Genomic DNA, 21404 nt, shown 5'->3' on the forward strand with positions numbered 1-21404 from the left:
TCTTTGATACCGTCGTCGTCGTCGTCGTCGTCGTCTGCATTACCGATGTGTATGCTAACATCAACCTCAATTCTATCAGTTGAGTACATACAGGAAACGTAGTCGTGCAGACAGGTAAAAGGCCAGGCGGTTCCTGTACAAAGTACCTCGTGGTAATGCAGTTAAAACGGTTACTTCACCCAGGAAGTGAGGAAGCGTGATATCATTAGGCCAGGGTTGGTTTGCGATGATGGAAGACTTCGATTGAAGTGGGATTTGCACACACGATGAATTCATATCAGATTACGTCTCCATATCCGCCCTCTTGGCCTGTGATAAAACGCCTGACATAACTGCCCTCATGGAAAGTAGCAAAAGGAACACCATAACGCCACACATAAAGGTGGACTGTCCGTCTGGAGGTGTCGTACCAAGTGAATTTACACTAACAGCGCAGCGTGGAAGAGACCGTCTCAGTGGCCAACTTGGTGAATGCTGTCAACTGAAAGTCACCGATTCAGACTGATCAGTAGCTAGCAGACCACAAGTTCTAGGTTGGACGTTGGAGTCGGCACTAGGAATTTCGAGTTCATCAGATTTTGTCAACATTTCTGACGTATACTGCTATCCTTTGAATGACCTATCACGCCACTTAGACGGCACTATCAGGTCTCGTCTGCGGCGATACAATACATCAGAAGGCGCGAGAAATAGACAGTATCTCGCGCATGGGGCTCTCACGTTAAGCTTCTGGCGGCGGAAGGACTTCTACCCTGGTACAGCGTCACCGAGAGCAGAAAATTTACAATATTCGTTTCAAAGGCAACCATGTAACTTGTGAAATAGACATTCAAGGGATATAGCTCATCGTGCTAGACCTGAGTGGTATGGATCCGATGCCTCGCACCTTCGTGATGCCGGACATCGGGTAACAAACATGCGTTTTTTCGTAGGATATCAAGTTGAAAATGAGGAAACCGCTACAGGAAATGTTCGCTTTTGCCTAAAAGAGCAGGTTATTGCCAAGAAGGACAGGTCGATATGCCGATTGCCTCAAAATGCTCTTCTGACTGGAAACGAGCAGTCTCCAAGACGACGTTCAAAGCATCAACACCATAATATAGTCTACGGTGCCGCAAAGAGAAGACATAACTCAGTGTCGAGACTAGGCCCGAGTCCTCTCACGTCTTGGGGGAAGATACTGACCATGACATTGTTTCTCCCATGTCACTCTAGACTGTTTATAAAGACGGAGTAGTCTCGTCTTTGCGGCGATTGGAAAACCCTGCAAGGTGACATGAGCCCGCACTAGTTGACATTTTACGAGCGTATGACTGAAAGTCGATGAGATCATGTCAAAAGTAGTTTAGGATAACGTAGATTTGGTACGCTATCGGGTATATTCTGGTAGGAGACGCAATCCAGTGAACTGTGATCAGGTTGCGAATCACAGGGATATGAATTTTAGCAATTACTTCAAGCTACACTGGGACGACCAAGAAGACAAGGTCAAGGATATGGTCCAGAAACGGTTTATTTCCATCGGAGAATGGGGATGAGTTTGAGAACATGCGAGTATGGTTCCTCGTAGTTTACATGGGTATGAGCTGTGCGCCGACACCGTGGTGTCGACAGGGAATTCGCCGCCTATCATCAGAACCGTCGCCCCTAACTTTCAAGAGTGCTAGAATAGAAGCGCTTGATGAACTAACTGCCGAGCCTAGAACCTGCCGCGCCGACTTCGTGGTAAAGCCTTCAGACCAACGAAGGTTCCTCGCCTCCGTCCTGATGCCTGTGGTGTTGGTCTGCCTTCGTATGTCAAATAGATACTTCGGTCACCTGCCATCTGCAGCGATCCGAGATCTCAGAGACAAGACAGGGCATGGTTGGATTCTAAACCCGGTCGATAAAGCCGACCCGAATGATCTTCAACGGAGCGAGGCGGAGCAAGACGGGATCCCGTTCCGGAAAGGGGGCCGGCCCCCGGGCTCCGCTTCACAAGCACAACCCTGACGTCACCAGCCCTCCTCGGGCGCTCCTCATGCGCGTCTATCATATGCTTGAGTGGAAGGCACTGCGAAGGACGGAAGGTTGAAAGAGCCCATGGGCCGAAGAGGGAGATGTGAGGTCTCGTGGGATGGCTGATATACGTGGGGCCTCGCGAGCATGGACTTGTCCGTTTTACTCGTGCGAAGGAAGCAGTGATGTTGGTTGCACCCTTGAAAGGGCAGACTTCCCCGGATTTACCACACATGATATAAACCCACATGGCAAGGCCCTAAGATCATTTAAGCACATCAAAATTCCAGTTGCAGATTCTCGATTCTCATAGAGCACATCTCACGCGAATCCTCACATCACAGTGACATACGAGAACGGGCGGCATTTCCGGAGCACGGCCTGGGAAAGGACGGGAGAGAGGCAACGCTGGATATTCGCACGCAGCATGGGACTATCGTTTTTCGGAGAGCTGCGTGCTCCTCACCCCGGGGAACGTCGAATGGAGATTGTTCAAAAACCATTGAATACCGTCGCTGAGCCATGTCTTTTTAAACACCCTGACATTAATGCCGCCCGATCTACCGTTCATCGTGTCGCGTATGTGTAGCCGGCCAAGCAAAAATCAAGTATGTTTGATTTTTTTGTGTTCTTTTCCCGTCCTCGAGCCCCCTGACATGAAGCTACTCGTCATCGTTTCCCGCGAAAGAATAAAACACGGCTCTCCTTGACCGGCTTTTCAAGTCACGCAGAATCATTCCCATGTGTCTCGAAAAAAGGGGGGTGGGCGAGGGGGTTTTGGACCCGCGGGTTGTGCGTTTCGCCTCATCTTGGTGGTTTGACGAGTTTGATTTGATGCCTTTTTTAGCAAGCAAGGTGCTATGCTCTTGTCCTTGCCTGGACCGATGCAACCAATTCAGAATCCATCCTCACTACCAACTCCATCCGATGGGGGGCCGTTTAAATCGACGAGGGGTAAAGCATGACGCGGACAGAGGCGCCGAAAGAGCGGGTGGGGAGGGGGTTGGTGAACTTGGCGCGGACGACACCGGAGTTGCCTGTTTGCTTGTGTTAGACCGGAGGCTCGATTGTGAGGGGAGATTCGAGGGCAGATCTGTATTTACCGTGAGGGCGGGTGACCTTGCCCCAGATGACGCGGATCTTGGTGCCACGGATCTCCTTGGAGGCCTTGTAGACGTAGGCGACCTTCTTGCCGAGGTAGAAGCTGTGTCCTCGTTAGCGACTGATTGCGAGGCGGCATACTGCAGGCGCAGGCGAACGTACTTGGCGGCGTTGGTGTCGTCAACACCCTCAATCTTGATCAGACTCGTCTTGGGGTGGGTGACGTGTCTGCTACGCTGGTAGCTGAGGTGACGTCCCCTGAGAAGGCATCGTTAGTCGACTGTTCACATGAGATTGCAAGTCTTCGCAGCATGATTTCGGTTCGCGTGGGAGTGGTGTCTCTCGAGGTGCTTGGCGGCTCGTCGCATTGTCCATGATTGCGAAGTCGGTGTCGTCGGCGATGTGGGATTTCGATTGGGATTCAACTTACTTGACGTATACTGCAAAGATTCTAGTCAGCACTGGTTCATGTAGAAACAACACGCGCAAAGGTAGTGCGACTCCGTTCGAGCGCTGTGATCCTACCAGGCCGACATCGTCGCGATGTCACCCAGGCAGGTCGCGAGCTCGCTCGATATCGAAATCGCGGAAGCAGCGTGCGGGACGAGGGGCGAGGGCATTCAACTCACATCTGTGACCGGCTTCCGAAGGCATTTTGACGGTGTTAGTTTTTCCTCGCTCCAACCAAAAGGGACTCGAGAAAGGAAAAGGCTGAGGATTGTCTTTGGGCGAAAAGACTAATACTCCGTCGTCGATGGTCGGATGGTGTTTGGTGGTTTCGGTCAGGTGGGCTCACACACGAATAATTTTGAAAATTTCGAAGGAGGCATGCAGCCAGGCTCTGATTGGTACGTATGTATTTAGCGAGCCCTACTCCAGGAAGGATCCACTGGCGGCCAGGACGCCGACGAGGCAAGCCACAGCTTATCGCGCTATCGCAGGTGGGGGGCCATCTGGGGTGCGCCGCATGTGGCTGGGCAGGGAGCGCTTTCCATAGCTGAGAGTTGCGCCCGTGCCTGCGCCTGCTTACCTAAGAATTGTGGATTAGTGTTCCTGTCCTCCGATGCAGGTGCCATGCTTTCACTGTTCGCGTTCCGCGATTCCGCGCCCACCACACCGAACACGGCGACCATCGTGGACTTGAGGGTCTCGGTCACTTCGGGGTCAGAGGCGTTGCCGACCGGACCTGACCTGGTCCTCGCGTGGGCGCACGTCTGCCGCCAGCAAACCCACACCGTCACCACTCGCACCTTTATTCGCCCGAAGTTTTGCACCCCTGGAGGATAAAGCACCTTGGCCGACAGAGAGAAAGTCCGTCAATGACAAATATCTGCATCATTACCAAGAGACCTCGCCTGCGGATATGCCGCCGACCGCTGAGCCTCACCTATGGCATCCACTGGCAAACCAACAACTGCAACTTTCTGGTGATAGAGTTGCAAGAGTCTTTGAAGCAAGATCAAGATTACCTACGCCTCTTACAGCAGAGAACCGCAAACTCGGAAACACTTGTGCGGCTGAACCGGAGTTCCAGAATCTTTCAGGGTGGCCGAGAGAGCTTGGACGCCGAACCCAACCCGCGGAGTTGTGAGACAGTTGCAGGGCCGGCTGTGTTGGCGGTCCGGCGTCCCAAGTGACACCAAAGACCTAAAATCTCGCGGGATTTCCTGAACAGGAACGGGTTGTTTGGAAGAAGCGACAAGACGCAGAGGATGGAGGGGGGTTGCGAGGGGAGATGGGCTGGGAAATGTCCCATGGCATTTTCCCACGCTTCGTCAAGCTCGTCAAAAAATAAAATAGAAAAGGTCCATGGTCGGACGTCTTTTGTAAGCATCGGAGCGTGGGTTGAGAGCCTGGGTGAAGAAGGACCGATCCGTGGGGACCCTTGAAGAGCGACTCCGGAGTTGTGAAGTACTACCTCTTAGTTGGCGGCCGTGGGAACAAATGGCCGTTGGGCTTGCCGCTCGCTGCAATGACTGCACCGATTGGAACGCCTCGACGGGTGGGCATTGCGGCAATTTCTGGTCACAAACTCTGCCGATTTCCAGCAGACTGCAGCAGAGGTTCATGCCACAGTTGCATTGGCCGGACCGGCATGAGATGGATCTTTTTGTATCCCATGGAGCCTTGCCAAAACGCCCCCCGCGGTGACAACATCGGAGTTGATGGGGGGAGAAACGTGCAGAGCAGAGAAGGGAAGGAAATGTTCCTCAACACAGGGCAACAGGGGACGGCGCATATCCGCCCTGCAGACCCGACAGATATGACTCCAATGGAACTGGGCCCGACAGTCCAGGTCGGAGTCAGGGTGACAAGCTGTCTGTTGCTACGGAGCACCGTTTCACACAGGCTGGCTGAAGACCAAGACCAAGACCCACGGCTCCCACGGCTTGCCTCGCTTCTCATCGCGAGTTCGCAGCAGCGAAGGTCCAAGGCCCCAGGCCGATCACATCTCCCAAAGCCAAAGTCCGATCGGGAGGCTCGGTGGTGTCCGGCGTTTGGAAAGATGGAGACGAGAGTCTGGGAGTACCGCCGCAGCAGCTGGAGCCGGAGACTGGAGCATGGAGCCCAGGCCAAGGAAGAGTTGCTGATGTTGGCGTTTTGGCGTTGGACCCTTTTTGGGCCCTTGCTGCCCGCCCGCCTGAAAATGTGAGGGCCCTTGAGGTCATATGGGAAAGCACGTTTGCTTGCCGTGGACCATGGACCGTGGTCCCAGGGGCGCGAATCCGCACGTCTCTGGCAGGCTGCGTGTGCAGTTTGGAGCCTGTGTCTTGTCTTGGACTGATGTTCGACAGGGCTCCAGCTCTATTTTTTTTTTTTTTCCCCCCCTTCCTCTGATGGTTTTTTTTTCTCATTGGAGCTCCGACGCGCGCTCTGACAGCCAGGTTAGTCCAACAATTCTGCTGCAGCTTGCAGATGAAGGCACCTTAGCTTCTCTTCAGTCAAGGCACCCGATCTTGCTTAGGTGTCGTCCCCAGGCCGGGGTCTATTCTGCCATTGAGCAGGTGCAGAAGTACAGTACATACCTACATGCATCTTGAATATATGACTTGGCTTTTCTCCTGCGGATGGGTAAGTTGGGATTTGGGACGAGTGAGCGGCAGCAGTGGGAGTTGATCGACGTTTGCGTGAGAGTTCCCTCCCATTTACCCCAAGTGACGATGCAGTCCGTCTAAGACATCCGCACCGCCATGTATGAGATTCGCACAGTCGACTTCCGCATGGCTTCCATCTGATCCGGCGGGGAGTGTAGGTCTTACGGCGGACCAGGCTGATTACAAGTTAGTGACGAAGGGTTGCTTTGTCTTGTCCAACCCAATTGCCCACTACCGAGGCCCATGCCGTCAGCGCCGGACGAATCAATGCGGATTGACTGACTCTGTGCGAGCTGGAGCTGTGCCAGGAAGCTCTGACTTGACTTGGAGGACAGCACAGGACGGGACGGATATTGAGGGCTGCTCTGGATCTGGTGCTGATGGGCGGCGGGCTTAAGACCGACAGACAGTTAGAATCTCCGGCAGCGCTCAACATTTTATCGACAACACCGAAGACTGCCCCTCCTTTTTTCCCCTCCATTGACATCAACCCTGTCCAAGTTCCAGTGTCAGGTCCAAGTCAAGGTGAAAAGGCCCGGAGACTGCAACGATGGGCGTGGCCTCGCCAACAATGGCCGAAATTCACTGGAAAAACTCCCCAGAGAGCCCACGGTTCGGGAGATAGGCTCAGTCACCGTGCGCCCAGATGTGAGCCTCCCGGCCCAGTGAATGAAGTGTCCGGATACAGGAGAGCAGCACAAGGAAAATAAATAGAGAAGCAAAATAGCAGCCTGTGCTACCATCGTCGACCTGCTTTCTCCCACCTACCTACCCACTTACCTATCAAGGGAAGCTTACCCACTGACTGATTCGCACCGAGGTGCCTAAAGGCGAGCGCGGCGGTGCGGGACTTACAGCAAGTACACAAGTACAGTACATGACGCGCTAGAAGAGCAGCAAAACGCATCCTCCGGTTGTGAGTAAGCTCCCCCTTGCTCTCGCTTTGTGCTGATAGCCCCCGCCTGAGAGCACTAAAAGCGGTACCTCGACCTGCCCTCGAGCCAAGTATCTTTTAGCTTTCTGCGCGTCTTGTCTGTAGGTATACCTTCCTCCAACCCTGGACACCTCCTTCCTCCCCCATCCACGCCCGTACCCATACCTCTCACGGCGCACCCCTACCTTCATCTGTGCTTCGTCATTACTAAATACCCCAATCCATCCGTCCCGGATCCCGCTCTGTATCTCTTTCCAAAACCTTCCCAACTCCCTCTTCTGGCTTTTTGCTTGCGAAGTTTGGTTTCCGTCTGTAGAGACCTATTCTTACCCTTCTTTCCTATCCTCCTCTCTCACAATCTTCACACAGTCGCGCCGCTTCACCGCCGACATTGTCACCATGGCCGACCTTAGCTCCGCCGCAGCGTATGTCACCCCGCCTTCCAACCCCACCAAGCTGCGCTCTCTCTCGCTCTGGCGACTCCCGACTCGAACTCGGCATCGCGAGCGGGATTTGATACCACCGCCAATGTTGAGCGGGTGATCGCAATTGGTGCAGCATGGATTTTTCGGACCTCGGACTATTTGCTAACTCGTGGGCGCTCACAGTTCCATGGAGCTGAAGGAGAACACCGTCATTGTTGTTCTCGGTGCTTCCGGAGATCTGGCGAAGAAGAAGACCGTACGCAGCCACAGCTTCTTGTGACGTGAAAATTAGCTGACCATTTCTGTAGTACCCTGCTCTGTTCGGTCTGGTATGAGCTTCTCGGACCCGCGCGTTGCGATGCTGCGAGCTCGGCGAACTGACTGGCGTAAATAGTACCGAAACCAGTTCCTTCCCAAGGACATCAAGATCGTCGGATATGCGCGCACAAAGATGGACCACGAGGAGTACATCCGCCGCATCAGATCCTACATGAAGACCCCCACAAAGGAGATTGAGCAGCAACTCAACGACTTCTGCAGCCTCTGCACCTATGTTTCCGGCCAGTACGACCGGGATGACTCTTTCCTGAACCTGAACGCACACCTTGAGGAGCTCGAGGCTGGCAAGCCCGAGACTCACCGTCTGTTTTACATGGCTCTGCCCCCCAGTGTCTTCACCATTGTCTCTCAGCACTTGAAGAAGTGCTGCTACCCTACCAAGGGCATTGCCCGCGTCGTTGTATGTTGATTGATGCCCCCAATGGGCTCAGATTCACTGACACGAGCGCAAAACAGATCGAGAAGCCCTTCGGTAAGGACCTTGCCAGCTCTCGCGAGCTTCAGAAGTCGCTGGAGCCCGACTGGAAGGAGGATGAGCTCTTCCGCATTGACCACTACCTCGGCAAGGAGATGGTCAAGAACATTCTCATTCTCCGTTTCGGTAACTCTTTCTTTGGCTCTACCTGGAACAGACAGAACATCGACAACGTCCAGATCTCCTTCAAGGAGCCCTTCGGTACCGAGGGCCGTGGCGGTTACTTTGACGAGTTTGGCATCATCCGCGATGTCATGCAGAACCACTTGCTCCAGGTCCTGACCCTGCTCGCCATGGAGCGCCCCATTTCTTTCGCCTCTGAGGACATCCGTGACGAGAAGGTCCGCGTCCTCCGTGCCATGCCCGCGATTGAGCCCAAGAATGTCATCATTGGCCAGTACGGAAAGTCCCTGGACGGCAGCAAGCCCTCGTACAAGGAGGACGACACTGTCCCCAAGGACTCTAGATGCCCGACCTTCTGCGCCATGGTTGCCTACATCAAGAACGAGCGCTGGGATGGTGTCCCCTTCATCATGAAGGCCGGAAAGGCCCTCAACGAGCAGAAGACCGAGATCCGCATCCAATTCAAGGACGTCACCTCTGGTATCTTTAAGGACATTCCCAGAAACGAGCTTGTCATGCGCATTCAGCCCAACGAGAGTGTCTACGTCAAGATGAACTCCAAGCTGCCCGGCCTGAGCATGCAGACTGTCGTCACCGAGCTCGACCTTACCTACCGCCGCCGTTTCTCTGACCTGAAGATCCCCGAGGCCTACGAGTCTCTCATCCTGGACTGCCTCAAGGGCGACCACTCCAACTTCGTCCGTGACGACGAGCTTGACGCCAGCTGGAGAATCTTCACTCCTCTTCTGCACTACCTTGACGACAACAAGGAGATCATCCCCATGGAGTACCCCTATGGTGAGTCTTTGTGCTGTTAATCACATCCTGGCTTTGTTGCTAATGTGCTTGCAGGTTCCCGCGGCCCTGCTGTGCTGGATGACTTCACCTCTTCTTACGGCTACAAGTTCAGTGATGCGGCTGGCTACCAGTGGCCCACTACCTCGGCTCAGGCTCCCAACAAGTTGTAAGTCATGTCGCGCGCATTAGCGTAGCTATTTACATAGAAGAATTGATTCTAAATGATGTCTTTGAGCAGCTGAGCAACCCCTATCTTACCACCAATTCCAAAAGAACGCACGCCTCGGCCACTGCATCCGCGATATCCCCAGCGCCGCCTCATGAGGCGAGCGCAACGTATTATATCCATCGAAGGGAGGGCATAGATTCACCAAGAAGACATAAACAAGGGAAGCCAGAGGGAACACCCTAAGGGTGGGCACTGGTTGGAAGATGGAATTTCTTCGCTTTGCTTGGCCGTGTTAGGAAGGATAGAAAATCAATGAGATTTACGTTTCCCACGTTTAACCGCTGACGTTCGCTGAGTCGCAGCCCATATGAGGGAGGAATGCGCCGAATAGCAGTGTGATTTGACTTGACACCTCGGGCAGTGAGAAGGAAGCTCCAGTTTGGAAGACCAGCGAGTCATTGGGGGTTCCAAACGCTAACAGAAACGTCATCATTTGGGGCAGCTCGACGAACTTAGCCGGTTTCTGCAGCATATGCATCCGGCGTCGCCAGTCCACGTATCCTCCGACCCATTGTACAGAATCTAGTCGAAGGCATCGGTCATGTCGTCTCTTGACGCTTCGCTCATGGCGACGGCTGGCCGCATGAGGTCGTGGCCCGTGGCATGCTGGGAAATAGAGTCGAAGACTGAGACTAGGAAGCTCGCTCATGTAGGGTACCACTAGATTAAAGAGAAAGCCGGTACGTACCCGATGTGGAGACTGCTGAGTCAGGTCCTACGTTACATAAGGGAAGGCAAAGGGAAGGACCGTAGGTCGGCTGGTTGGCCAGGCCAGGTCGGCGTTGCCTGAGAAAAAAGAGCAAGGCTCGGCTGCACCTAGACCTCCTGCCTTGCTGTTCTGGCTGGTTGCACGCTCCCTCCATCGCAGCACCACCCTCACCATTTGTCCGCCGGCCGATCACCAAGTGCCGGTTTCCTCGGCGCACCCGACAACCACGGCTTTGCGATATCCGCACACATCGAAATCCGACCCATGAATTGATCGCAGCCTTCCGCACGAGCATCACTGCGACGCCGAAACCGCGACTCTCCGATCGTCGATTGCTGCCGGGACTTTCCCCCCAGATCACGCTGCCTCATCGCGTTTCCACGACACCACCTCTGCCTCTACGGAATCGATCTTTCCGTCTCCTATCGAACTCCCTCTCGAAGCGCGTCGTGGTTACTGAACCTGTGCCCTTCGTTGATGCGATTGCGCCACGCTGCTTGTTTGCGCATCTGGCGCCGATGATTGAGTCCCATCTCACAGTCACCGTGGATAGGGATCAGTCTTTCACGTCACTTGGTCGCTTGTTCGCGGCGACCTGCCCACCGCAACCAAAGTTATTCTACGTTGTTCACGAAGCGTCCTGCATCCCACTCTCGGGGGGACGGTCGTGAGGCAGCCAGCGACGTAGGGAAAGGCCTTCCCCCGATGCCTGGTGTTGTCAACATGGACAATGGAGGGCAGAATGGAATACATTCGAACCACGATAGGAATCTGAAAACGAACGGCATCAACGGTACAACGATGGACGGTCAGCCCTCGCCGAACAAGGGCAAGGCGCCCGTCGAGGCCTCTAGCAATTTGGCGAACGGGGTGCCAGCCGACTCAGGCAAGCAGCAATCGCAGATGAACACCGGTCTAACTTTGCAGCCAAAATCGAGAATGAACGACCTTCCCGAAGAGATCGTGCACATCACCCAGGGGTACATACCGCTGTCCATGATTGTTTCCCGACTCGCGCAACGAACCCACGAAGACCTGCAGAAAGTTATTATGGAGATGGCGGCCGTAAAATGGGCACCGCCGGCGGTCAACGGAAACACACCCCAAGGCAACGAAGCACCGGACGACATGTCGGAAGGAAACAAACGAAAGAAGATGTTGATGCTCAAGTTTGCGCAAGATGCGCACGCTAAATGGGTCAAGGCTCTCGTCATAACGGACTGGAGCAGGAACGCAGAGGCTGTCAGCAAGCTCATTGATATCAAGGCGCATATCGATTCTAAGAGGATGCTGTACGACTATGCACAAGACCTGCTCATCGATCTCAAGAGAGGGCTCAACGGCGCGAGACTACCGAATCCTGATTTGAAGACCGCTTTGCAAGTCCTCACTACTGGCGAGGCATCGTGGGTCCCAGAGGTAAGCTTTCCACTATAAACGCGAGTACTCCCACTGACATCAACTTGTAGCCTGGGTACATACCTCCGCCGCCTCTCACACCGGAGGAGCAGTTGAAGTGGATTGATGATCTGAACACCATGCTTTCTTTACGCCTGAATCTGGATGACTATGACAAGATTCCGCATCAGTTCAAGACCTACAGCATACACTCCGGCAGAGTGACTTTCAAGGTTAAAGGCGAATTTGAGGTAGATTTGACCATTGCCGATGAGGACTTCACCAAGCAATTCTGGTTCATCGACTTTCGGTTCGCATTCTCTCCGTGTGCGAAAAAGCTGTCTGATGGGCTGGTATCATTCCTGGAAGGCCAAGTCAACGAGATCCTTGGCAAGGACGGTTTGGAAGGCTGCTACAGGTTCCTGCACGAATTCGTCCTCACGCACAAGATCAATGAGCTCAAGCGACAGGCACTCGAATTGAGCCGAAGCACGTGGACAGGAACCTTGATGGTGGAACCCCTGAACCGAGCTTTGGCCCTGCAGTACTGGACCACAAGATACGGACCAAACGGGCCCAAGAGCTGGGTCATGGTCGCCGTCAACAGTGCGAAGAAAACAAACGGCCAATTAGATCCGAAACAGTCGAGTCGATTAGTTGCGCGGTGGTACCGGGACAACAAAGAGGTCAAAGACGTCCTATTACCGTTTGATGTCGACACCCTCTGTGCAGAAGATCTGCTCAAGACGGCGGTCGCCAGGCACGTGGAGCATATTCTCTCATCGATTCACTCCAAGTTGCTGTCATACCCTCGTTTCGCGAACCGGGAATCATCGATGACATTGAAGGTCTCGAAGAGGGAGCCGGTGGAATCGTTCTTGAGCATGCAACTGAGCCCACGAGAAAATGTTATCTTGGTCGTAGAACCAGTAACTGGCTTCGCGGCAATTCAACCTCACACCAAATACACACTCAGTGGTGAGACACGGCTTAACTACGGCCAAAAGGATCCAGCAGAAGATGGTGTGGTCTGTCTCGAAAGCATCAGGTGGGGTTACGTTATGGAAGAGTTCAACCGCCGGGGGCGAAGCGTTGGATGGAAGACCTGCAAGAGTCCACTCTCAAACGAAGATATCAAGCAACTTATTCGGACTAGGGAGGCATTTCAGACAGTCTTCTTGCAGCGTCAAAGTTTGGATGAGGACTGGCACGTCATGGCCTCTTTGAGCCTTGCTGGTGATGAGTGGTGGTTGATACAAATGTAAGTCTGATCCGCCGCGTACTTGAAGTGTGAAACGCTAACTCGAATAGCGACCGCAACACGCCAGCGCGCCCCATCAAGTTTTCTTGTCGACTGCGACTAAACCATGGACAACCCGACTTGGACGACTCATTCTGGAGCAACCTGACCACCTTCGTTACTGGCACGATTAGCCATGTCACCGATTTGCAAAACTTGCATACTAATAGGATCAAGTATGTGATGAGGGAATCGACCAACTATTCTTTGCCTCAACAAGTCCGTATGCCATCAATTCTTCTCAAGCTGTCACAAATTCTACGCCACAGCCATCTCGGTGGGCATTCCGGCGCCAACGACGCATCGGATGAATCAGACAAATACGCTCCCTCATGGGCCCAGAACCATGTCGAGATCAAGTTCAAGGGGCTTCAACCTCAGGTTCCTGCGACTCTCGGGAAAGATGACAAGGGTGCCTCACCGGTGGATGTGATTGACAACTGCAAGGTCAACACCGTAGTGGACGCGATAATCAGGGTGAAGGACAGGTCTAAGTTCACGCTGCTTAAGGGGCGGATTGATCGGGACGTGTCTTTCAGCCCTCGAAAGGGCGAATTTATCTTCCGCATTCGACAGACGGTCGGACACCCTATCCTCGACATTCTTACAAGCCACGTCAAATCCATAGACAGGCTCTTTGGCTTCCTCGAAGCCATTAGCAAGGCAAGAGGTTCTCTCAAATGCGAGAGAATGAGTCTTCGCCAAGTCATCTTCACATACGGCGATGTCGCAATGCCGGGAGAGAGCGACGCGACAGCAAAGCCTCGCCGTTGGCGGGCAACTCTTGACCTAGCCCGGAGCGATATCCGGATATCTTTAGAAAGGGGCAATCCGCATTTGCGAATGCTGGACTTGTTCACAACGATGGTCAACACCCAGGCTGGGCTTAAAGCCCTCATTATCTACATGCCGTTAATGTTACCGGTGCTGAAAACGGTTGAGAGCATCGAGTCCAAGTGGGAGGCTCTCGAATCTACAAATCAAGGGCGCGTCGAGGTGTTCCCAAGAGCCGTTGACTGGGTTGCCATTCGCTACACACTAACAAGCCCTTCAGGGCAGTTGCGGGTACTCTCCGTTGACGTAAGAAGCAAGATAAGACGCCACGAGTCGTGGTTCCACGTTCAGCGGGTGACGGGAGGCGAGTCTTTCGGCCCCGACGAGGAGTTTAACAAACTTCTCAAGGGCATCTGGGAGTCCCACGGAGATGGCTGGAGGGGACTCACCACCGCGGCGGCATCCAGGCCTGGGCCAAGCATCATGGATCTGCTTACAAAACTCGACGACGCAGTCCGCACCCACGCCGCGACGGGCGGCAACGGGCCACCATCATCGGACGGCGCCGCGACACAATTCAGTCAGACCTTTTCGGCAAACCAATCTTTCGGCACGCAGCCTACAAGCGTCAGTCAGGGGAGCAACAGGACCTCAGGTAGTAAGCAAGCGCCGTTGGTACTCGACTAAGACGGGACGCCAGCACGGGTTTGCTGTGTCATGGTTGCTGTCTCAAATACCTTTTCTTCTTTTTTTACTTCTTTTTCTTCAAGAGTCATCATCCATTCATACCGTGATACCAAGGGGCCTGGGGTATACGCAACGTGGATAGCAAAGGTGATGGCATTCAGCGGCTTATCGTGCCCTCAAGAGTAGCACGCCGGCCGGACTCGACCGAAATAGACGGTCGCATCGATACCTCCAATAAAATTTGTAAACTTATTGACTCTGACGTACACATGCCACCATTGATCCAAATCTATCAAGATAATTTACAACCAGGTGTGATGCTCCTGACGTCCGTAGCTACGGACAGGTCGAACGCCACGCCCAAGGACGGGAGTGCCTTGTTTAAAGTACAAAATACTGCTGTCTAGATTATGTATGCGCATACAGGGGTTCTATCCAAACTGTCTGTAAAACCACGAAGCTTCGCGTGCAATATTGCGACCGATCCTGTGCAGCATCTCCCGGTGGAAGAGGAAGAAATCAGGCTTGCGTTCCTGGTACGCTCCCAGGCCCGTCTCGCCCACGTGGTCCAGGGACACACGCGCAATGTGCGATGCCAAATCATAGCCGGCGCGCATGCCGCCCATAACGCCGATGGGGCCGTACGAGCCGCCGGCGACGGCGACGCGGCGGTTGAAGGCATACTCGATCTCGCTGCTCGCGCGGTCCATGCGCTGCCAGTGACCGACGTGGTGCTGCGGGATGCAGTCCTTTGCGAAGTGCGCCATGGCGAAGCAGGGCGTGGAGGCGGGGATGCCGAGCTGGCGTTCGAGGACGGACTTGGCCATCTCGATGCCCTCTTGCGTCGTCGGAGGGGCCTTGTCGTTCCAGTAGTGGCCGCCCAGGAGGACGAAGAGCTTGGTGCCTTCGGGTTCGCCTGGGGCCGGGGCCGCATCGAGAACGTCCGAGTCGAAGAAGACGCCGAGGACGCCTTCGGGGTTGTTTTCCTCGGAGCGGGGGACCAGGTATCCAACGCCGCGGTGTTTTTTGTTCAGCCTTGGCTGGGGGTACCACAGGTTCACGGCCATGATGGAGACGTTTGGCGAGTCTTTAAGGGAGGGCAGCGCGCCGGAAGTCATGTTGTAGAGGGTGTTGCTTGTCGTCGTGGAAATGACCTTGTCGTAGAAGGCAAAGTCCCCAGACTTCTTGGTAAGGATCTGGCTGTGTCAGAAGGTTTGTTGCGGGAGTTCGTCGGGATGATGAGGCACTTACTGCAGCCTTGTCACGCCTTTCATTATACCGAAGGTCAACGACCGGCTCGCCCAACTTAAAAGTGACGTTGCTCCTGGACCTAAGCTTTTTCTCGATCGTATCTGGCAAGCTACTCAAGCCGTCCTTGAAATACACAAAAGCGTCTTTCTTTGTGTAATCGACGAAGTATCTCAACTGTTCATCCGCACCTAATGTATGCAAAATATGCATCTCTTGGCGAGGCATCAACACGCGGTTGTGGTTTTCTCGAGCATTTTCGTCCGAACTGGTTTTGGAGGGCTCGTAGAAAAACTTCCACCACTGGGCAGGCATGAAGCTGCGCATGCTGATCTTGTCAGCGTCGCCACCCCATATGCCGTGGATCATGGCTGATACCAAGTTGTCCACCAGCTGCGGCTTGCCCGTGGCGAATTTAACGAATTCGGCGACAGACATATCGGAAGGGTGTGGTTCCTTGCGGGCCTTTAGACGTCGTTTGATGGCGGTGATAAAGCCTGGGAAGGCGCCGCTAAAGACACTGTTATAGATTGGCTCGTTCCAGTAGCCCTGCAGGCTCATGCTGACCAGTCGTTCGTCGTAGTAGATGTAGCGACTGAGCGGCAGCTTCGAACGGTATGACTCAACCATTTCTAGGTCTCTGAGCTTCATGCCATGGTCAGCGCTGGCGATAACTTCTCAGGGCAAGGGTGACAAACGAGGTCCCAGAACACGAGATCGTCGAATTTCCATATGTCCCTTCCCATGCCACGCAGCGTTCTCGGGCCACGCTCGAAGCGCACCTTGCCTCCTTTTCCGTCCACGTTGACGTCGAGCGTTTGTGTATTGATCCATCCGCCGGTGCGGTTCGCCGCGTCGTAGATGGTGATGCGGGATGTCTCCGGGAGCCATTTCGCGAGGTAATGTGCCGTCGTCAGGCCGGTGATTCCAGAACCGATGATGGCAACTTCCTGCGGAACACCCATTCTATTGCGAACAGCTTTTCGGGCGTCATATGCGGGCTTATTCTGCTCCTTCGTCTTTGCATCGGCCGGCTTTGCAGCGGAGAGGAGAGCACTCGTCGAAAATCGCGGGGGCCTTCCGATGCCATTGCGGGCGCTGAGCGCCGCTCGGCAGAAGCGCTGAGAATGGTAAGATCTTAATAGAGCCATGAAAGCATTATCGGCTCTTCTGGAGACCATTGAGGGGGGTAATGGTTCGGACAAATGAGAGAGGGAAAGACAAAAAGTGCTGGCGGGAGGAAGCTGTTGGTTACAAAGTGGCGTCACGACACAGAAAGTATTTTGGCAGGGGTCTTGCAGCTAACCGCACAGCTCCGGAGCTAGGGACCGGGAAGCTCCAGGGGCTCCATGGACCCGCCACTTTCACAAACATCACCTTACGAATGGATTTCAGCATCCTGTCAGTTTCTTGATTGGATATTTTATGGCTTTGTCGATCTCATTGAAGGGCGCTGTCTAACTTTCTTATGTTTACGAGACTATATTTCCTCTGTTCAAAGTATTAGGCCCTTAGCGCTTAGAGTGGCACAATAGTTAGATATGGCGGCGGAAGTCGCCATGAGAGGCGAAAAGGACGACGAGAGTAAATATATAAACGAGCCCAAAGGAAATGAAGTGGCTACATAAATGCACAGCCATAATAGGTGGTCCACGTCAAAGGCTAGATGAACCTCCGCCCGAGACCCGAAAGAACAGGAGGTCTGGACATCGCAGAGAACTCCGTTGACATGGACACAACACACGAAGCATTTCAAGACTGACTGTGAGGCCTCATAACGAATGCATTACTTGCCCCAATGCTGCTAGCAACCACAATTTTGGTGGCCGCTGGAACGTAATTCGGCTTGCCCAAAGCCATCTCTATACACGAACATGTGAATAATCGCACCCGCAACGCCGATTGCCGATTGTGCCCTGCCGCTTTGGCCATACATCATCGTCCAATTATCATACAAGAAGTCGCTGCTCCTTTCCGGGCCAGCCAAGGCCTCTTTTTGTAGATACCCGCTTTGCCAGTCTCGAGGGACTGACGTCTCCCATTCACCCGCTTCGAATCATCCCACCCACTGTTCCGGACCACGGAATCGGCTCTCCTCACACAGCCTCTAACTGATGACCTCCTGAACGTTGCCTTGCTCTTGGCCGACGGCGTTCTCTGATTCGGGAAGTATCACCTCAGTCTCAGCCTGGCCATCTACGAACTGACGGTCGCTGACATGGCTGTTGCCCTCCGCGGTCCAGACCTTGTCCTTAAAGACCCCTTGCTGTCCTTCGTCGTGGGTGTAGACGCAGTGAGGGTTCTTGCAAGGGTTGAATCGACACTTGATCTTAACATGTGTAAATTTGCAACCCGCAGTGGTGCAACCGGCGCCATTTCGGCAGAGAGGCATGTCGGGATGCCTGAAGGGACACCTTGGGTTTGTGCAGTTGGGGAAGAATTTGCAGTCTTGCTCGCCCTGGTGCGCAAGTTTCGTGGCGGGTGAAGGATGGCGACCGACACACTTGCGGTTCTTGCATGCAGCGCCAAAGGTGCAGACATCATTAAGGTCGACAGTGGTACCAGGTGGCGCCGCAGGAGACTGGTGTGCGAACTTGCACTCCCTGTTGGTGCAGTGAAGGTTGTACTTGCACACCGTCTCATCCGGGTTGAGCGGCTCGCGTTTCGATTGTCCCATTTCCACATCCTCACCCTCGGCCCCTCCCTCTGCCATTCCCGACTCTGACTTGTCGTTGCCTTGACGGTTCCTGAAGTTGTTGCGATTCTGGGTCCGGTCGAACAGGGACTTTCCGCCACGATCACGACGTCCGCCACGGCCGCCAGATTGGTTCATGAGTTGTTGTTGAAGCTGGCTCATCATCTGTGCTTGTTGCTCCATCATCGCCATGAGATCCATCTGGGTAGGCTGCTGTCCGGGCATACCAGGAGGCATTCCCCAGGCACCGTTCATGCCATTCATGCCAGGTGGTACTTGCTGGCCGTTCATTCCCGCCATCGCGTTCAGACCAGCCTGGATGTTAACCCCGCGTCCGTTCATGTTCCGGCCACCTCGTCCCATGCCGCCTCGCGGTCCCGTAGGGGGGCCGCGAGCATGGGAGTTGATTCTGTCGTTGCCGCGGGTCCGGTGGAGAACTGAGTCGGTTGATCTGTCCATGGCCTTTGACATGTGACCAAGCATACGCTTTTCGCGTCCGCCTCCACGGGCGTTGGGGCCGTTGCGCATTGAGCGGGGACCAGTAGGACTGCATCCTGTTAGTGACGGGAGTCGGGTAAATTGACGGGAACGGGAGGCATACGCGTTAAATTCGTTAGCATCGCCTGCACCCATGTCGGTATCCATCTCGCCGGACGCGACATTCTGGTCGCCCATGCCAGCCATGGCATCGCCACCCTGTTGTGTATGGTTGCCATTCAGCTGTGCGTCAAGTGACTCTGCTTGTTGAAATAGCCATCTCGCAAAATCGGTGCAGGCAGGATCATCGGGATCGAGGCCAAGGAGATCGGTCGCGAGTTCGTGAGCAATCTGCTCCTGCGTGCGACCGTTGACCAGCATGAGGATAATGTACTCGGCCAGCGCAGCGTCGTCGGAAGCCCAACCAGCCTCGACAAGCTTCGGTTGGATGGCGGCGCTCAGCGCATCAGCCAGCGGGGTGTTGAGGACGACTTGTACCGTCATTTTGGAAAATCGCCGACGAGGCGTGGGTCGCGTTGAGATTCGAATGCGATCGCGGTTTGGTATGTGGGAATCTGAAGGGCGACTACCGAGAGAGGGCAAGAGACGCGTTGTTGGCAAGCAGTAGGAATCGTCAACGAAGCGCCAGGCGGTAGTTCGGTGCAGGGACGATGGGATCGCGAGTGCAACTTCAGGCCCGAGGTAAGGGTATATAAGAGGCCGGCAATCCGCAGAGGTGTTGAGGTTGTTGCAGGGTTTTGGGCGCAACAAAAGAATGGATGATTGGAGATAGGTAGTGAACTGGTGCTCCAAAGTCAGAGTCCAGGTTTTTCGCGGTTGACTGGTTAGGAGCACAGACCCGAAGAACAAGGCACGTGACTCATAAATGACCTTTGGCGGTGACGGAGGTCTGGGAGTGAAGTGGCGATCCACTTCCCATTAATCAGCCCAACGGTTCGCTCCAGAAGTAGGCAGGCACAGGCAGGTACCTACCTCAGGTGCCTCAGGTAAGCAGCGAATGAATCACTCAGCCTGTCTCCTAAGCAATGGCACTACGCTCAACCACATTCTCGCATGTTCCTCGACTCTCATACAAAGCCAGAAATCCTTCTTCAAAGCAAAGAGTCGGCTCTCCCAGGCTTCAACAAACCCGTTTTCAGCCTCAGGGAACTCAAGGAAGTTGCGGTCTTAAGGGCTCAAAGAAGGGCCTTTCTCTCCGTGGGCTAGGGACCACTGTACGGTGTGGACAAATCCATATGCGGTGTGTTTGGGACCTGCAGGCGAAAACCTTGGAACACGAAATGCTTTGTCGGCACGTTCTAGCAATTTCCTGAGGCCCCGAGTTGCGACCTGCGTCTAGATATTTTTTGTCTTACCTGGTGTCAGTTTCGAGCTCACCTGTTCAGCAACTGTAGCTATTGTTGGCCAGCGTCTCCAACTAGAAGCCAACCCTCCCCGTTGTCAATGAAATGTTACAGCGCAGGCACTGGATGAGACCTGCTGCAGCTGAGGTCCCAACTCTGGCTGGCAAGATAGATAGGGCCATCTTGCGGATACACTGACGACACTCGCGCAGACTGTTGAGGCTGACCTATCAGGAGAGATAAGAGTCTTAAGAACGTTGCAGATCCTCGATGCCCGTATGCAGGCTGTCACCCTCTTGCTTGGCCGCCCATCTTGTGTTCTTGGATGGTTGCTACGAAGTGTCGAATGACCACAATGCCCAGCACCAATGTCGGACTTTATCCTCGCCGTCGACCTGATTCGCGTGCCTGTATTGCATTGCCTGCAGTGTTTATTCCGAGGAGGGAAGCTTCAGCGCCGTGCCGAAGAACTACTGTCGGAGAGCGGTGCGAAAGCGAGTCTGCCCTGCGCTGCTCTGCCATCTTCTTCGCTGAAGCTCCTGCACGTCGGGCCTTCTACTTATTGGCCGGCAATTAGAGTTGGATTGGCCCCCCTAGCGGTAGTGCCGTTTCCCCGCCCCCTGCCGCCACGCCGGCTGGCTGCGCTTTTGCCCGTTGGTTTCTTGGTTTCTTGGTTGGCCGCCATTTTCTAACACCGCCTTCTCTTCTCCTCACTGCTGAGGGAGGTGCGTGGGTGCTCCCTTCGTCCTACATCGCCCCTCCGAGATGGGATGAAGATACCAATGGCTGCTCACAATAGTCCTGCTCCATGTACTAAGCCGCCAACGCCAGAGCTCAGGCCGCCGTCTCTACTTTCTGTCATCTACCACATTGTCTCTAGTCGCTCATCACTTATCGTGTCTTTTTGATTAACCTATGCAACTAAATAAACACGCTCTTTGACATCTCCGCACCTGCAGAACATCAACCAACGCCGGCCACCGCCAGCCCGCAGACCGCAGTTCGCACTTTTCGGCTTTCTGCTCCACCGGTCAGTCCCTGGCGTGGCATTGGCGTCCACGTACAGCCGATGACTTTGCAGTTCGCCTTGTGCCTCGAAGTCTGATGAAGGCATGCCCCTTGTACATCGGAGGAAACAACGAATCACGCCCCAGCCGGCTGTCCTGGATCACCACGGCCGGACGCTGGGATAGATCAACATACTGCATCGTACCATTCGTCCTACCCGGCCCTGC

General features: G+C 54.3%; 5 protein-coding genes across 5 annotated transcripts; 2 read left to right on the top strand and 3 right to left on the bottom strand.

Moving 5' to 3' along the window:
* Positions 1-2937: 2937 nt before the first annotated feature.
* On the bottom strand, positions 2938-3753 carry rpl35b (60S ribosomal protein L33-A; the record flags this gene model as incomplete). Its single annotated transcript, XM_037315761.1, has 5 exons — positions 2938-3035; positions 3102-3202; positions 3262-3357; positions 3530-3539; positions 3729-3753. 5 exons carry the CDS (start codon positions 3751-3753, stop codon positions 2938-2940), a joined length of 330 nt encoding a protein of 109 aa, XP_037185617.1.
* Positions 3754-7527: 3774 nt separating this feature from the next.
* gsdA (Glucose-6-phosphate 1-dehydrogenase) lies at positions 7528-9458 on the top strand (the record flags this gene model as incomplete). The annotated part of the gene is made up of 6 exons (XM_037315762.1): positions 7528-7553; positions 7737-7809; positions 7862-7882; positions 7948-8292; positions 8349-9288; positions 9343-9458. 6 exons carry the CDS (start codon positions 7528-7530, stop codon positions 9456-9458), a joined length of 1521 nt encoding a protein of 506 aa, XP_037185618.1.
* A 1491-nt stretch (positions 9459-10949) lies between these two features.
* rgr1 (Mediator of RNA polymerase II transcription subunit 14) lies at positions 10950-14385 on the top strand (the record flags this gene model as incomplete). The annotated part of the gene is made up of 3 exons (XM_037315763.1): positions 10950-11645; positions 11696-12885; positions 12936-14385. The coding sequence occupies 3 exons, from the start codon at positions 10950-10952 to the stop codon at positions 14383-14385; spliced, it is 3336 nt and encodes a 1111-aa protein (XP_037185615.1).
* A 431-nt stretch (positions 14386-14816) lies between these two features.
* Positions 14817-16784, bottom strand: hem14 (Protoporphyrinogen oxidase; the record flags this gene model as incomplete). Its single annotated transcript, XM_037315764.1, has 3 exons — positions 14817-15581; positions 15637-16278; positions 16332-16784. 3 exons carry the CDS (start codon positions 16782-16784, stop codon positions 14817-14819), a joined length of 1860 nt encoding a protein of 619 aa, XP_037185616.1.
* Positions 16785-17740: 956 nt separating this feature from the next.
* NAB2 (Nuclear polyadenylated RNA-binding protein NAB2) lies at positions 17741-19309 on the bottom strand (the record flags this gene model as incomplete). The annotated part of the gene is made up of 2 exons (XM_037315765.1): positions 17741-18875; positions 18930-19309. The coding sequence occupies 2 exons, from the start codon at positions 19307-19309 to the stop codon at positions 17741-17743; spliced, it is 1515 nt and encodes a 504-aa protein (XP_037185613.1).
* Between the last annotated feature and the right edge of the window lie 2095 nt (positions 19310-21404).

This window comes from Colletotrichum aenigma, assembly GCF_013390185.1.
Source record: "Colletotrichum aenigma strain Cg56 chromosome Unknown KSG_Cg56_contig01, whole genome shotgun sequence".
Classification (NCBI taxonomy): domain Eukaryota; kingdom Fungi; phylum Ascomycota; class Sordariomycetes; order Glomerellales; family Glomerellaceae; genus Colletotrichum; species Colletotrichum aenigma.